This window comes from Anopheles bellator, chromosome 1 (assembly GCF_943735745.2).
Source record: "Anopheles bellator chromosome 1, idAnoBellAS_SP24_06.2, whole genome shotgun sequence".
NCBI lineage: Eukaryota > Metazoa > Arthropoda > Insecta > Diptera > Culicidae > Anopheles > Anopheles bellator.
The window spans coordinates 26829002-26844734 of record NC_071285.1 but is presented as its reverse complement, the minus strand read 5'-3'; the positions used below and the strand labels follow the sequence as shown (position 1 = coordinate 26844734).

The 15733-nt window shown below is 39.1% G+C and overlaps 2 protein-coding genes across 6 annotated transcripts; both read right to left on the bottom strand.

Annotated features, from left to right (window-relative positions):
* Positions 1-892: 892 nt before the first annotated feature.
* LOC131206383 (cold shock domain-containing protein E1) lies at positions 893-9577 on the bottom strand. The gene is made up of 11 exons (XM_058198918.1): positions 5721-9577; positions 5048-5418; positions 4531-4931; positions 4243-4450; positions 3731-4177; positions 3306-3629; positions 2956-3219; positions 2460-2882; positions 2219-2395; positions 1932-2127; positions 893-1852 (listed from the first exon to the last, which is right to left on the bottom strand). Exons 1-11 carry the CDS (start codon positions 5755-5757, stop codon positions 1836-1838), a joined length of 2865 nt encoding a protein of 954 aa, XP_058054901.1. The 5' UTR covers positions 5758-9577; the 3' UTR covers positions 893-1835.
* Positions 9578-11080: 1503 nt separating this feature from the next.
* Positions 11081-15389, bottom strand: LOC131215083 (palmitoyltransferase ZDHHC15). 5 transcript variants are annotated; one of them, XM_058209486.1, is made up of 6 exons: positions 14982-15389; positions 14812-14920; positions 14286-14630; positions 14093-14237; positions 13902-14031; positions 11081-11719 (listed from the first exon to the last, which is right to left on the bottom strand). In XM_058209486.1, the coding sequence occupies exons 1-6, from the start codon at positions 15158-15160 to the stop codon at positions 11563-11565; spliced, it is 1065 nt and encodes a 354-aa protein (XP_058065469.1). In that variant the 5' UTR covers positions 15161-15389; the 3' UTR covers positions 11081-11562. The 5 variants fall into 5 exon arrangements, with proteins under 5 accessions (XP_058065469.1, XP_058065461.1, XP_058065453.1 ...); XM_058209478.1 differs by having other exon boundaries at positions 14093-14216; positions 14812-14933; positions 14995-15389; XM_058209463.1 differs by lacking the exon at positions 11081-11719 and adding an exon at positions 12300-13026 and having other exon boundaries at positions 14093-14216; positions 14812-14933; positions 14995-15389.
* Positions 15390-15733: the final 344 nt, after the last annotated feature.

Genomic DNA, 15733 nt, shown 5'->3' with positions numbered 1-15733 from the left:
TTTCGATAGCCTTAAGGTGTTAGTTTGGTCAACATAAAATTGTGGGGCTTGCCTACTTTATTACTCTATTTTACTCCAGTTTGCTGGATCTTTGCAGACCGCTGAGTAAAAATAAAAAGAAATGATAATCATTCTCAATTATTGGATTTGTTTTTCCCCACACTAGATTCCTTGTTGCTTACAATCATGTTGATGAATATAGAAATATTTTACAGACGTCTGAGGTAAGTTCTAAATCTATTAAAATGTGCTAAAAATGAAAATTAAAGCATTTCCGCAGTTCTGAACGAGCGAACGAGAAACGACGTGTTTTTTTACATCTCTTAGGACGGACAGAGCCGCAGGCATATTCGCGCATATTGTAAGAACATTTCAACAAAAAGATGAACCAAAAATCGAAAGCCACTAAAATGAAAGCGCATCACATGAAGAAGGTTTGCCCAGAAAAGTAAAATTGGATGCAAAAGAAAAACTATTGTCAACATGACACAACAAATCGGAAAATTTAAAACTGATGAATTAAATTGATATTCAAACATGCTTTTTATACGATTGTTCGTATGTTCTGGTAAAACTCGTGCCATAAAACACGTATTTTAGTTCCCTTCTTTAAGTTTCCTAGTTCCATAAATAACTGACTAGTTAATCTGGAATCTGGAAATTAGGGGCGAACATTTGTTGTAAAATATAACACAGTTCCTAATTTTCCTAGTTTGAAAATTACATAAAAACAGTGTGCAAATGATACGACGTATTGGTCAGCTGTGCGGAGAAGCAGCTGTGTTATACTAGGACATCCCCGATTTAAAGCAATCAAATTAGTTGAGGGAACAAATTGTGGATCAAATTAGTTGAGGGATTGTGGAAAGTATTACAGAAGTAGCACTAATAATCGCTTTTATAGAATGATTGGTACTTGACTTTATTCCATTAATATTATGCTAAATGTAAATTGAATTGTAACAATGCTTAACAAAAATTCCGGCAATCGAAGAAAAAAATTCGCCACAATTTGCTAATTTTGCAATTTCCAACAATTCGCGATGTTGTATGGTTTCGTGCATGTCCCGAACAACCGTGGCGAACAAATGTCGACATTTCAGTTCGTGGTTTGTTCCAATGGACTCGCGAAATTAGATTCGAACATAGAGTTTGATCAGTTTCATGAAGCACTACTTAGAGAATGATGTCACTGTGAAAAATATGAGTCGTTATTTAAACTGATTGAATTGCTCACGGCTCTGCTTACGCCCATTGAGAAATAAATTTGAAAACAAAAACGCTCAATCTGAATGAAAAATAATATAAATTTCTTCTTCAATCTTTTAGATTTTCCTAGTATCAGAAATTGTGGTTTTTATTTCATATATTTGAAAAAAGGAGACGCTTGCATAAACAAAACTTGGCCGGAAGGCTGTTACGGAAAAGTCGTGTTCATCAATTTTTAAAATCATTTCAATCTATCCAGCAATCTCTATTTCCTTTTATCTTGTTGCCTTCTGATGCATATACATATCGCTTATTTGGTTTTGTTTGTTGTTGATGTACTGCATCGTACAATATAAAGAATAGAAATTAGTTAACTAAAAGTCTGCATAATGTTTTTATTTTCTTTTGCACCGACACAATAGAAACAATATAACCTCTCTGTCGATTCGTGTGTTTGTATGTCATTTCTCTGTTGTTTATACTTGAACCGAGTTATTTTTGAATGCTCAAATTTCAGATGTTTGATTTAGGATGGACCATCGTTCAACTTAATCGCTCGAAAATAAAAATAATGCGGGTTCAGTTGATACAATTTTATTATAATTGATGAACATGATTGAAGTTTCTTATTCGACGCTTTTTGCTGCAGTGAATAAAAAAACCCACGAGATCATTACAAATGTGTCTTCAGACAAAAAAACACGAAAGAATTCACTACTTACTCAGTACACGCGGAACTCTGATTGATGTTTGGAAGCCTTTTGTACCGTCTGGTCCTTTAGGTGCACGAATGACAGTCAAGCGAGGCCTGCTCTCGTCAACAGAGTTTAATTTGATGCGAGAGATCATTCGTTCTGGTCGGGGTCCGTTTGCATCGATCAGTTTGATAACGTTACAGGCAGACGTTTTTCCATTACGCTGAAAGTAAGCAATAAAAGTGAGACAGCTAGTAACAACGTAACAGAAAGATGATAACACAATACTAGTACCAACGATCATATACACCTACTTGATTTGTAACAATAGAGAATTCCACAAAATCACCCGGATACAGATTGGCGTTGGCCTGAACTTCTGACATGTGGAAAAACAACTTCTTGCCCTCATCCACCTCGAAATCAAGAAACCCGAACTGTCCCTTAATCGAATCTACTTTGGCCTGTTTCTTCGTGCGAACCGGAGCAATCTAAAGAAAACATAACATTACTAAGTATGCTTGAACATTTTTGGATCGGCAAACGATAACTTACTTCCATTGCACGGCTCAATTCATCGATTTTAAATGTAACGACGTCGTCTTTCTGAAGTAAATCACGTTTATTTTTCAAGCTCGTTATGCCAAATTCATGAGTTGAAAGGGAATCGCCGTGTTCGCTTTTTACTTGCACCAAACCACAGTATTCCTCCTGGTCTGGGTTTATGCATCTCAATGGGCGAACCACCGAACCATTAAAATTCTCTGGCAAAACCTTCGGTTGAACGATGGTTCCCTTCGGTAGAACTTTAACATTTTCCGCAGGAATACAGTTGCCTGTGTTCATGGCATTGCGCGTAGAGCGCGTATATTCTACCTCTTGGCCTAACTCCAGTGTGTTACTGTTACCCACGAAGTTACTGAAATGGAAAAACACTTCTTGGTCGTGTTCTACGGTTTCAATAAATCCGAAGTTCTCCTAAAAAGCAAATAATTTCAAAGAGTTAATATTCTCGAAACAAATCATTCATAACGTTCGCAACAAAAACTACCTTTAAGACTGCAATAAATCCTTGGTGAATGTTTCCAGGTTTAATATTACCGTTTGTATAGTTAGACTTCAGAATGGAGTTACCATTAGCTCTGGTACCATTCGTAAGTCCTTCCGTTGGTGATTGAGATGTTTGGTGCATCGTTATAGAAAGCTGTTGCCCCTCAGCAACTAATGAAACTTGTTGTGACGGTTGTTGAATTGGTTGTGTATTAGATGTAATCTCCTGGATGTTTGTAGCGATGAATTCTTTATTTCTTTTAACCTGGTAATAAGATTTTTTTTAATTTTGTGGATCACTGTGCACTAAACGCAATGCTAGAGCTTGGATAAGAACGAATCAAAGTTTACCTGACAAATATTGAATCTTACTTTATCACCCACACGCGGTGGCTTATCACAATCTTTCAAGAAATACATTATAGTCTTTTTGGTTTGACCATCGCCATAGGTTATAACACCACCTTCGGTGCGTTCTTGCGATTTGATGGGGCTTTTAGGTGCCTCCCGTGACACGATTCCGTCGACATTGCTTTCGATCAGCGTCTCAAACTTCACCGTACTGACGGGCAAATGTTTGATACGAATTGCACTCTGTCGATTGTTGGCAAAACTTGATCCTGGATCCTGGATGACCGTAAACTCAACCTCATCATCAACACAAATTTCGCGACTCTGCAATGAAATATGGTAGTAGCCATAATTGATTTCCATATTGAGTGATTAAACATATCCTGCAGTTAGTGCATCGATAAAGTTTCGATGGGGGAACGTACCGTATCCAATACTTCGGTGAAGTGGAAAAACAATCTTACGGTTCGCTCAACACAGCGCAAAAAACCAAATCCTTCCTTCAGGGACGCCACTACACCTTGCTCTCGTTTTTCGCCGCTAACTTGGAATGTTTCGTCCAGCAATGAAATCGATGTAGCACGTTGCAACTGATCACGCCGATCAGTGGCTAACAAAAATTGCACCCAGTCGCCGTGACGCAACGTGTAGTCTCCTTTTTGATCTTTATCACCAAAGGACACCTCGACCTCCGAGTGATCGGCGGCACGATAGCGTATGCGGCCCGGCAGAGGATCGTTGTTTTGCTGTCGTGCCGGATTATTTCGGTCCAACGGTTTCAAGACTTGGCCCTTGTAGATGGTTGAATCAACGTCCTCGAAAATGACTGATCCCGGTGCTAAGCGAGCGATATTGCAAGCAACTTCCTTTCCCTGAAATACAATCGAACAAATAAAATCAATAAGCTCTCGAGCGATTCTCTCTAATGCATACTCACATTTCTAGTTTGAATAATAAATTCAACGTCGTCCCCGGGACGAAGTTCAATGGTAGTGTCCGTTTCGGAGAAATGGAAAAAAATTTCCTTCACAACATCCGCCCGCTCGATGAAACCGAAAGTATCTTTCATCGAGCATACAACGCCACGGTACTTAACCGGATGGGCTGGATTTTCAAGCCGTATGTGGCAAGCTCCTAAATTTCCCCTGTAGTATGACATTTGATTATTTAATTATCCACGTTGAATCTCAACACTTGGACAGTAAGTCGTAAATGCAGTACGAACCTTTGATTAGTAGCTATCTGAAAGCTAACCTTGTCTCCAGCACGTAGCGTAACATTGCCTTCGACATCGTCTTTGGTATAGGGTAGGAAGAAACATTCACCGCGATTTTCATAACTGATTCTACCGGTCGTAGTGTCGCTCGAAGTAGACGTGCTGTTACCGGACGATTCGCTTTTAAGTTCCGTTGTAACCGTTCCAGTGACGCGCTCTTCCGAGAGGACCACTTCGGGGGCAATTTTCGTGACCTGGCTAGCGATCGGTTTCCCGGTGCGTCTGTCATACGTCATCTCGAACTCTACCGGATCGCCAATTTTTAGATGCTCAATATTACCTCCGAATTGCGAAAAGTGAAAAAACAGTCTAGCCTGCCGCTCGCAGCACTGTATAAACCCGTACGAATGCTAAAAAACGGAGTGAAACGTTATGACGTATTTTTACCAAATATCCAAGCAACCTATAGTTGATGGTTTTATACTGTATCTTTTTGTATGCATACTTGATGCTTAAGACAACTTACGAGAAGTTTTTCAATGATACCAGTTTCACGGGTTCCCTGACTGGTATCGGCACCGTTGCTTGTTTGGTTCGAAAAAGGATTGCTTGGTGTTCCTCCCATGCTGTTCGGAACACTCATAATCGCATTGGCGTTAAACACGCCAATCGACCCGGACGTTCCTGCATTGCCTAACACGCTCACATCTCCGCCACCGAAAACACTTTGCGCCGGAGTGTTGATGGGGTTCGACTCCAAACTGAACGTACCAATCGGTGGGAACACATTAGAAGGATTTACCGGAGGCCTCGGGCCAGAGGGTTGGTTCGCAGGTTGTCCGCTGAAGAACACATCACTACGCGGACCACCGTATGCAACGTAATCCATGAACGATGCTGCCGATGGGATAAATGTACCATTAAATTGGTGTATTTTCAACTCACCGTAGAATATAGAATCGAGATTTAAATCAGATAAAGAAGAAGCTTGCAAAGATAGTAATTGAACAAATGAGCTGACTCCGCATATTTAACAGGAATAAAATAACAAAGGATAATGATGTTAAAACAAACCAAAGAGTATGGAAAAACAATACATAACTTTGTTGGACGGTGAACTTAAAACAAAATGCAATGGAAATATTCAATTATTGGAATATTCCAGAAGCTCGTTGCTTACTGTTAGGATCATTTCTTACCATCAGTGGATCGGAAGGGTTTCGTTTGGCTTCCCATAACGCTCGTACAGTTGAGGCGCTTATTCTTTCGAAAAGTGTTGACTGATTACTTTAAACGGCCAAACTTAGATAGTCACCTGTCGCAAACAAGTTCTAGCGCAATTGTCTCGTAGTCTTTAACAATTGCAAGGTCCACGAAACGCGACACGTAAGCTTTTCGTGGTCGTTTAACGCAAAAAGCCGGAAACAATACTATTGTTGATCAATTTGTGACACTCGCGATTTGATATGGTCCGAGGAATGGAACGGGTTCGCTTTCTTCTTTACAGTTCACCAATCGAGGTTTTCGGATACATATTAGTTCATTGGTAATGGCTAATGTGCAGCAACGCAATGAACAGAGCAGTAACCTTTGGCTTCTGGATAATAAAGTTTTGTTCTTTAACCGAGCGCGGTATACGGCGATTGGATGAAGCGGTTATGCAGGACTTTTCCAGTATTACACCATTCGCTTAATTGTTTTATCTCAATATCCTAGGTGAGCACTGGGGCTCTAGTCTTTTCACTTTCGTTTTTTATAGTTTTGTAGGTTTTGTTTCGTTATCGCGTAGTTTGGTTTCCGTTATATTCACAAATCAGCCTTATGAGATATCCGTGTTTCCGGTTGTAGCGCAACTTATGTTTATCGATTGTTTACTTTCTCACCTCTTGGTTCCACTAATTTACTTGTCAGTTTCAACAAATGCGAATATATCACTAAATTGTTTGCGTGGGGATAGTGTCGATAAATTATTTGTAGAATGCGCGGAATATTAAACTAGCTTCGGTCCGTTGTTTTGTAAACCTGACGTACAACACTCGAGTCGTTGCCGGAAATTGAGTAATACACACGATGCCGCTTTGAAGGCGAACCTATTTTTAACACTCCTCCTTTCGATTGAAACTCTCTGTACACTTTTCAGCCTTGAAGTCCAGAAAGTGATCGTCTCCAGTATGCGGAACTTCAAACCAAAACGGGATTTGGGAAAAGGTAGTTGTCCAGAGGGCGAGTTTTCTAGCTTTGTATTTCCGAACGATAGCGTACAATCGAATTGATAACTAATAGTTATCCAACGTAATCTCGAAAAGTGGTCAATAAAATGTAACGCTTCTTCGACGATTTTCGTCGGCTTCGTTCAGGTTCACAGAAGATAGATCACATAAAGATGTTGCCTTTTGTTATCGCTACTTTCGTGCAATGTGTGTTCATTGGAGTTTTAAGTTCTTAGTTTACTCAAAGTGTTTCTGTTTTATTTTGTCTTAACCATTCAATGATAAGGATTGACAAACCACGTCATAGAAGAATAGCTGGATCTGTTTCAATATTGCGAAGCATTCAATTCACGATCACTGACCACCACATTAACTTTTAGTGCGGGTTCAAACGGCTGGAACATGGAATTACTTGGGACACTTAAATTTTCAGTGTTCTGTTTTTATGGTTGCTCGTTTTGATCACCTGGCTAACAATGTCACACAATTTCGCTGCGATTTTTGCGTGACTTTAATATTTGCACGTTGATTTTCGTAACACTATGGCGATTCACGTACCTTAATACCACAGTATTTCCTTTTGCTGTCGGTTTGTGTCCTGGGCCAGTTTTGGCCGACGCACTCAAAATGGTGACGGCGTACGTTGTTTCGTTTGTTTCCAGTTTTTAAGCAACCTCTGTTGTATTCGGTTTACTTTAGTAAACAAATGCTTATATTTTTATAATTTTTAATTGTTATCACAGAACGGTTTTATTTGTATTTTTTTCTCTAACTGTTTTCCGTTTTCCGTAGTCTCGCTGCTCATCACCGGAGTGCTTTAGGCAAGGCAGGCAGTCTTCTACTTTTTACATGTTCAATCTACCATTCAGAACGCACACTTTAATTTCACGCGCGTGATGATCACTTTTACCATCTGTGCACTATCAGTTCACACTCATTTGTTTCATATATTTTTTTACACTTCACTATCCGTATGTATAATTATTGTTGACCCAGTCAAACTACCGCATCTGTTTCCGGACTGGGTCTGTAGATCCAGCTAGATCCGACCGACAGGACTAAGAAAGTGGCAGAACTTGGTTCCGTCACTAGAACTTCCTTACATAGCACAATACAAATCAGTCTTGAGTGAAAATGTTGTTGTTATTCACTTACCACTTTTTTTAACTAAAGCCGGCGTATGCATTTAACGAAAGATTTGTATTTCCAAACTGGTTCCGTATGCTATTGTGCGTTTTTCACCAAGACACGTTTTGTGAGCCTTTTTGTAAACTTGTATCTTATCGTAAAATAATCCACGCACGTCGAAAATATTGCTGTTTTCCGCCTTAATCACTGACTGACATGATTCGAACTAAATCTGCCATTTCATCGCACCATCTAAACAACACAATTGTCTTGAACGGGGAGACTATTTCTATTCACGGCTGAGGTTGAGTTTGGATCATAATATTGAGCTTTTGGTTAGCTGGCGAGAAATCAATCTGGATTCGAGGGTTAATCAATTACATTGATTTGTACTTCGAATTTGTATTATCCGTTTGTTTTGATGACTCAGCTACGATTTGATACGAAGTACTGTGTTTTACGCTTCACCAAAACCCGTTGCACAATGCACTACTATGTTTCGAAGTTTACCGGCAAAAACACTACACAGGAGTAAGGAACCATACTCAAATCGACGCCTGCTTGTTGTTGGTATGGTTGATGAAAAACGACTCTGGCTTCGTTTTTAAAACAGTGCAGCAGCGTATGAAATTAGCAAATGAAAATATCATTCATTGGTTTGGTTGATCAGACCGCAACACGGAATTTGGGATAACTACAGTGTGTAAGGTATGTTTCGCGTGACATCTGGATTCGTTACCGAGTTATGGGCTGTCCGTCGCTTTTGTAGTGCGCCCAAAAGTGGACCCTTTTGGTGTGAGGAAACAGTATTGATTTCGTTGGTGTTACTGCTGTTGTTGTAATTCAGAATAGGCTTATTGTATCTACCGGTGCCGGACCTTCCTGATGCTTAGCGGATGCTGCAATATCATCAAACGGGTTGAAATCTGCTTGAAGCGTATGTTCACATTCCAGCATAAAATAACGGTATTTTACTAAAACTGTTTACACTATTTTTGTTGTTACTTTTTGTTCATGCGACAATTGCTGCTGGGCCAATTCCGTCTGGCGATCTTTAGCAGGTGTCACGCAAATAACTATTCCAACCGTCAGGCTAGTCAACGATCGCCGCGCTGCCAGTGGCATCCAAAGTGTTGTCCTTCGTTCAACCTCTCCTTGCTTCGTTGGTGCTATGCCTGGCGTGAGGAACCGAAATGTCGTAAATGCGTGCTAAGTTGTTCTTTGTGTATTTGTATTGTTCGTTTGTTGTTTTGGTGCTCGTCGCTAGGATGATGTCGAAACTATTCGATGGCTATCGTACATCGATCTTATTTACTTGTTCTGTGCGTGTTTGCCTGGACAAGCTCTCGCTCAATATGGTGCGACTCAACTTTGCGTATTTTGATTTCAGCGTCGGTTTCAACTTTTCTGCTTTTGAACGTTTGGGAGACGATTGATTTGATTTCTTTTATAACTTGTTTCGAAGAAAAAAAAGGAGATCACAATTTTTTACGGTTCATAAGGCCGTGGGCTTGTTAAACCCGCGAGATGGATTTTCCTCATTTGCATCTAATGTCGCCGTCACTGGCTTTAGTGTTTTTCTCCTCAGTAGTAACAGTGATTACAATTGCTCCTCCATCGTTGCGCTGGCCAACGCTGATTCGTTGTGGGAAGGTAGAAGATTGACCACCTCTGCTGCACCGTAAATCGCTCGTTTTGCTTGCCTTGGTAAATACGCTTTTTATTTGGTAGAAAATCGTGGGAGTATTTTCCGAGTTGCAGATGTGTACAGAAACAATTATTGATGAGATGTGTTTGATTCTTTTTAGCTTTTTGTTGGTTTTGTAAATGATGGTAGATGTAGATTCTTTATACGGCTTTTAGACTAAATTAGCGGTTTAGTTACACAAGCTGTGAAAAAAGGAAAGCACAAAAAAACACAACGTTAAAGCATCCATTCTGAACACAGAAATTTTCACCCAGCCCGCAATGTTTTACTGATTATTCTAGATATGTAGCATGAAAAGTGTCGAAAAGGAAAACAACACTCTTCTGAAAAGCTTTGCCGAACAGTCAATTTCTCCATATTTAGCTTTTTCCCCAATCGTCTCCCGTAAAATGAATGTCCTATCCCTTTTACACTGCACAATTTTTAGCTCCCTATCATTCTCGCACATTGCCCGTCGCCACTGCGTACTTTTGGTCCATCGCGGAGGAAAGGGTTAACTCATCCAACAATTCGGAGCTGGTGGCGACGGCAAACTGGGTTGCACGTTTCAATCAACCAGATTCTCGTGGACCCGCGTAATTGCCACTACCTAACTATTGCATCAGAACAAGCGAACTCCTAGCAACGTTTGGCACGTTTTTTGTTCAATTGAGATTATGTATAACTAAAAGATTTTGTAAAATGAAAAATCTTACCACGACCAAGCACACACTAACGACACAGTCAGCCATGTCATTTTTTCCGTTGACAGTCACATCAGACCTGTCACATAGCAGGTTATAGCAGATTCATAGTCATTTATAGCAGATTTTATAGTGAACTTTGTGCAGTTTTAAATTTTACTGTGTGGTTTTAACCACCACGATAATGATAAAATTATTGGGGTTGCTTAAAAAGCAACCCCCCAACGGATTATGGTTTATGTGCAAAAAAGCGAACATTTGGGAAATGTAAATGCTGTGAGGTAGCCAAATTTGGAGGTTATCATGCTCTGCAGTCACGCAGGAGAATTTGCCTCAATTTGTACACACATTTTCCTTCGTAAAATGTTCTTCATATTTTCGTTCGTTCGTTGGATCGATTAAAACGTTGATTTTCCAATGAATAATGTATTACATAATGACGCACTAATCTGGTACAAATTTCTTCCGAACAAGATTCAAATCGCGATAAATAAGTACTTTCTATTCGGTTACTACCGAAATACTCGGTGATAAATAAGTAACACCACGAAGAACAATGTTGCTTTTCCAGGGAATACCGCTTATGGAATGGTACAGTCAATCTATTACAATTACCTTTATATATTATTTTGTTGGTCGACCGTAACCAATATAACATAATTGGTCTTTTTATCGTCGAAGCCGTCTAAAACGTTGTTCAATGTTGTTTGTCTTAGTTTTATTATTTTAGAATTTTACTCGTCACTGTAAAGGATCACATGATCTTTACATTCTTAAGCAGAATAGTTGTTTCCACCACTTAATTACTTTATTTACTATTATTGTTATGATTTTAACATCTTTTGCATCTCATTAACTACCTCCTATTAACAAAGTTCAGGTTTTCCACAGAAATCCTTTACAATCGTCTTGTTATCCACACTTTACCGAAAAGGATACAATCGAAACAAAATATAGAGTTGTCGATGATTATCAACCATTAACACAGTTGTTTGACAAAAAATCGCTTCGACTATTATTATTTAAAATCATGCAAAAACCTTTTTGACCAGTTTTGTGTAGATTGCATTTTTCATGATGTGAATCTCTGTTTATCTTAACTTATAAAATATAATGAACCTTTTTGTTTGAAAATTTCTCCTAGCAAAATACAATAAAAGTTTTAAAGCTTTGTACTTATAAAATGGAAGTTTTGCTAACATTTTGTTTCCGAAAACTATGATGAATCCGAACGACTCGGCATGGCAAAGACACCGGAAACTATTATAAGATCGTAAGTATGAAGTCCTTCGTTTTGTTTACCTTTGTTACATCAGTTCATTAAATTTCCACGCTCATTCATATAGATGGTTACATCTAAGTCGTGAAGAGCTTCGGGTTCCGCATCGTCCGGTGGCTGCTGGCCGCCAAGAAGCGATTCCGCGTCCTCATCATAGCATCGGATCGGATAAACTATACCATCACCCATGCTGGAATAGATATTTGCAAACGGTTTTCAGTAACTCGTTTATCGTTTATGTCAACTGTAATACAAAATAGTTGGGGATTTCCCCAAATTTGTAGCCCATGAACAATGTATTCAATTTTCGACTCACGCAATCCTTCGACATGCTTCGACTACATTCTTCTGGTGTGTATCTTTCATGTGATTAATTATTTGAAATGGCCAATGTGAATAAGAGATAAATGACTTTTAAATGATGATGCAATGATACAATGTGTTCCCTCATAGTTCTTAAAAGACTTATAATAAAAAATTGAGAATAATTTTGCAGAATGTGAGAATGAGAATTAAATTTTCATTACCATAACCTTGAAATACTGAATAACGTAAAGCATATTTTTCAGAGGAAGTAGTGTCCATATTTATGCACAAAATACAAACGGATTTTCAAACATTTGTTGTTTCAAACGTGAAGAACAAATTCGAATAAAAGGTACACAAAAGACGAAAAAATCGAACAATGGAGCTAGTTTCATTTTATTCCTATATCCGGATAAATATCTTACAAATTTAATACTCTACCAATACGAAACAGTTTACCGTTTTACACCTTATTTTCTTATTTTGTTTTCTACGTTCGAAATTTAAACGACCTAGCTAAACTTAGGGTTTTTTCTTTATGAAACTGTATCATATTGGTGATGGATGTAGATTAGAAGAGGATTGTACAAAGTTGGGTAAATGTTTTAAAACATAAATATTTATCTATTATGAAAATCAATCGAATCTCGGTAGAATAGTAAGGAAATAATACGACGTGACCTTAACTTATATCCTGCTATGCCGTTGGACTTTAAACTGAATGTCGTTCGAATACAATCAATCTGGTGAAAACGCTGTCGTTGATGATATGAATATCTACGGAGACATACGAAATCTACAAAAGAGTTTTAAACGCGTTACTACAATTACAACTACCGCTAGTGAGGATGATGGTTCGAAACGAAGCTGTCTTTTGTTTCTTGCCGTGGAGGGTCCCCGTTTGCTGGGAGAGCTGACGCAATGCAAGAAGCAACTTTTTCGTTCATTTGCTGCTGTTGAAGAAGCTGGCGGAACTCAACGCCGTCCGTTGCTTTCGTTTCGTTGACGTGCTCTACAACAACGGTTTGGTCGATTGGAGGATTCATCGTCGCAACGGCAGCGTTTTCAACCGTGCCGTTACAATAATGCTGATTACCAGTGGCAAGAGGGGCCACTGGCAACACAACCTCATGCGACGGGATCGATGATAAATGGTGAGACCGGGTGCGAAACAACATCCCATCCCCAAGGCTACAAATGAACAAAAATGGGAGAGAGAAAGAGAGAGGCAGACATAGAAAAGAAAGAGAGAGATAGAGATTCGGTCAGGTATTTTTATCTATACTTTGGTACGGATTGCAAGATAACAGGATGATCGAGGACGAAACTAAAAAATCAGGGTGTGGCGTTACCCACAAGTAACGTAAGGTTTGAATTAACCAACAAGGAAAATATATCAGATGTACTGTAAGCTACGCGTTCCATTGAACAAACCATGCTTGTAATATTATTACTACAAACAACACAACTCAGAATCAAATCAGTTCTACGTCATGGCATAATAAATATTGATAGTAAATGTATGTAAACAGAAAACAGCAAAAACGAAGCCAGAGCAAATCTTCAAACATCTGAAACGCAATTTATCAAATGATAATGTACATGTATTTTGAAATAAAGCGGAAAAACTTAATGCCCAAACATTAAATCGTACTCCAAATGTTCTTGTGGTAGCTGGCAACCGAAAACTGCTTTCAACCAAATAGATGAACTAGAAAACTTAGAAACTAATTTTCTAATGTCTCTCTCAATGTTTAACATCAATATGTCTTAACAGCTTCAAACATTCACACATTCACGCATTAGCATTATCATCGCTGTAAGGAGCCCAATGCTTTAAAAAAATTTCAGTGATCATATTTTGTGCATAGATAAGAACGCAGTTTGTAGAATAATAAAACGACAGCTCAGCTTAATATTTCTAACCTAGCTTTTCTAACAATGACGCAAATTGTTTATACTTGTTCATCTTCGTAATCGATATTTGATTACTCTCGCAAATTTATAGCCCCAATTTATTATATTTATGATGTAGGAGATGATCATACTCGAGATTACCAACTCACCTAGTATACACTGGAATAAACCAAAGCCGTTGGTCATCACCGAAAACTTCTTGAAAGTTGCTCATCTTCCCCAAACTAAATCCATGCTTATCGGGGCCACCATAACGAAAAATGGGCGTTCGGAATGATTCTAAAAATATATCTAATTCAGTGTTTAACGATCTTGTGAGCGAGCTGAAATCTAGTACAACCTAGTGTGGTCCGGTTCAGCAACACCAAATAGCAATGATAGCCGAAGAGACTCACTAAACTGATTGCGAACATCACTGAGACGAAAAACAGAAACAATATATGGAATCGTCCGTCGATTTTTCCCTGCAATTGATGGAATGAAGGCTTAATGTAGCGATTCCATAGAATCTTATGTTGACAAGTCATACTTACCGTCCATATTAGTTCCATGTAGGCAACAGTTGTGAATGCGATATACAAACAATAGAGCAGTGCGTATCCCAAGAATAAGATGAAGAATTTATAATTGGTAAAATTTATACAGTTGTTTACCCACGGGCAGTGATGGTCCAGCTTGAGCACACAGACACCACACACACTGCAATGATGGGCTCGGTCCGGTTTTATGAGCCGGCATTTTTCGCAAAAACGCACCGAAGCGTTCAGCGTTCTCGTGACTACCGGAAGCTCCTTAGCAAACGTTTCAAGTATCTGCTTTTGCTCGTCTTCGTTCGTCGCACGTATAAGGCGATCAAGTTCCACTCGCGGTACCTTAAACTTTAAAAACAACGCAAAACAAACAGAGCGAAGATTGTTATCTTATCAATTCGAGGAAAATGTTGCAAAGGGTCGGGTACAACGTCCCAAGATGTGTGTGAAGCAGAGCAAACTGCATGGGTAAATCTAACAATGAATCTAAGAAAATTATGTTTACTTCCGGACTCAGTGCAATACTTACTCTTGAAGGTACGCGGCCAATTTCGGTAAAAACCGTTTTATAGTAAGACCATAAGAACATCACCAGCACAATATGATAGAAAAGGAGAAACAGAATTCGCTGGACAGTACTAGTGACTGTGACTGTAAAAAAGAAAAAGGAACGGTTAAATCGTTACCAAAAGAAACAACGAGAGTGACTCACAGAAAGATAGTTGTATCACGAACGCATAGTAAGACCAACAAATGACGGAAACAATGAACAACACAGGAAACCATTTCATTGTGCGGACACAGCAGGCGCAGCAGCGATTGTTGCGTTCTTCATCGAACGTCCTATGGTAGTTATAGTTTGTACCAAGTACGGACATTTTACACACGAAACGCGTGTGCGAGGGGTTCTTTAGAGCTTGCACTGTAGCTTCACGATTTTCTCCGATATCGTGGATTTCGTCGTCGTTTTCGTTCAATATCGTTGGATGCCGGTAGACTTCTTGGACATTGGGCGTGTGTACCGGTATAAGCAATATAATCTCCTAACAAGAAGCGAAATCAAGAACATTCATGTTTTAAGCGTTTGACAATCTTTTGGGTCCCTGATCGTTCTCGAGCAATATTTTGCAACTTGTCTTTTTGTCTTGTCTTTTGACTTTTTGTAGCAATGGTATTGTCAAAACAGAGTCGACATTCGACATAACGGTGCCACAGGGTGTCTCTAAACCACACGAACCGCCACATAAACGTTGATGTTTTTGAAACCGTGAAACCAACAAAACTCTAACTGTCTTGCCACACGACGCACAACGAAACGTTTTTGACATTTCAGATTAATGCCAAACTGGTTGCGCTGCTGTTAAAACTGGTTGCGCTGCTGCTGGTTGCTTTGACCGAGTAAACAGTTTGGCATTTATCTGAAATGCCAAAATCGTTTTTTTGCGTCATCG

What these genes read in the sequence shown, in the direction of transcription:
- LOC131206383 (XM_058198918.1), bottom strand. Translation starts at nt 5,757, where the DNA reads ATGGGAAGCCAAACGAAACCCTTCCGATCCACTGATG. An exon ending in TTATTATTCAAACTAGAAAT is followed by an intron (nt 4,178 to 4,242) that starts GTGAGTATGCAT and finishes ATTGTATTTCAG; the next exon opens with GGAAAGGAAGTTGCTTGCAA. An exon ending in TCTCTATTGTTACAAATCAA is followed by an intron (nt 2,128 to 2,218) that starts GTAGGTGTATAT and finishes GCTTACTTTCAG; the next exon opens with CGTAATGGAAAAACGTCTGC.
- LOC131215083 (XM_058209463.1), bottom strand. Translation starts at nt 15,160, where the DNA reads ATGTCCGTACTTGGTACAAACTATAACTACCATAGGACGTTCGATGAA. An exon ending in CGTGATACAACTATCTTTCT is followed by an intron (nt 14,934 to 14,994) that starts GTGAGTCACTCT and finishes TCTTTTTTACAG; the next exon opens with TCACAGTCACTAGTACTGTC. An exon ending in TTTATTCCAGTGTATACTAG is followed by an intron (nt 13,027 to 13,901) that starts GTGAGTTGGTAA and finishes GTTCATTTGTAG; the next exon opens with CCTTGGGGATGGGATGTTGT.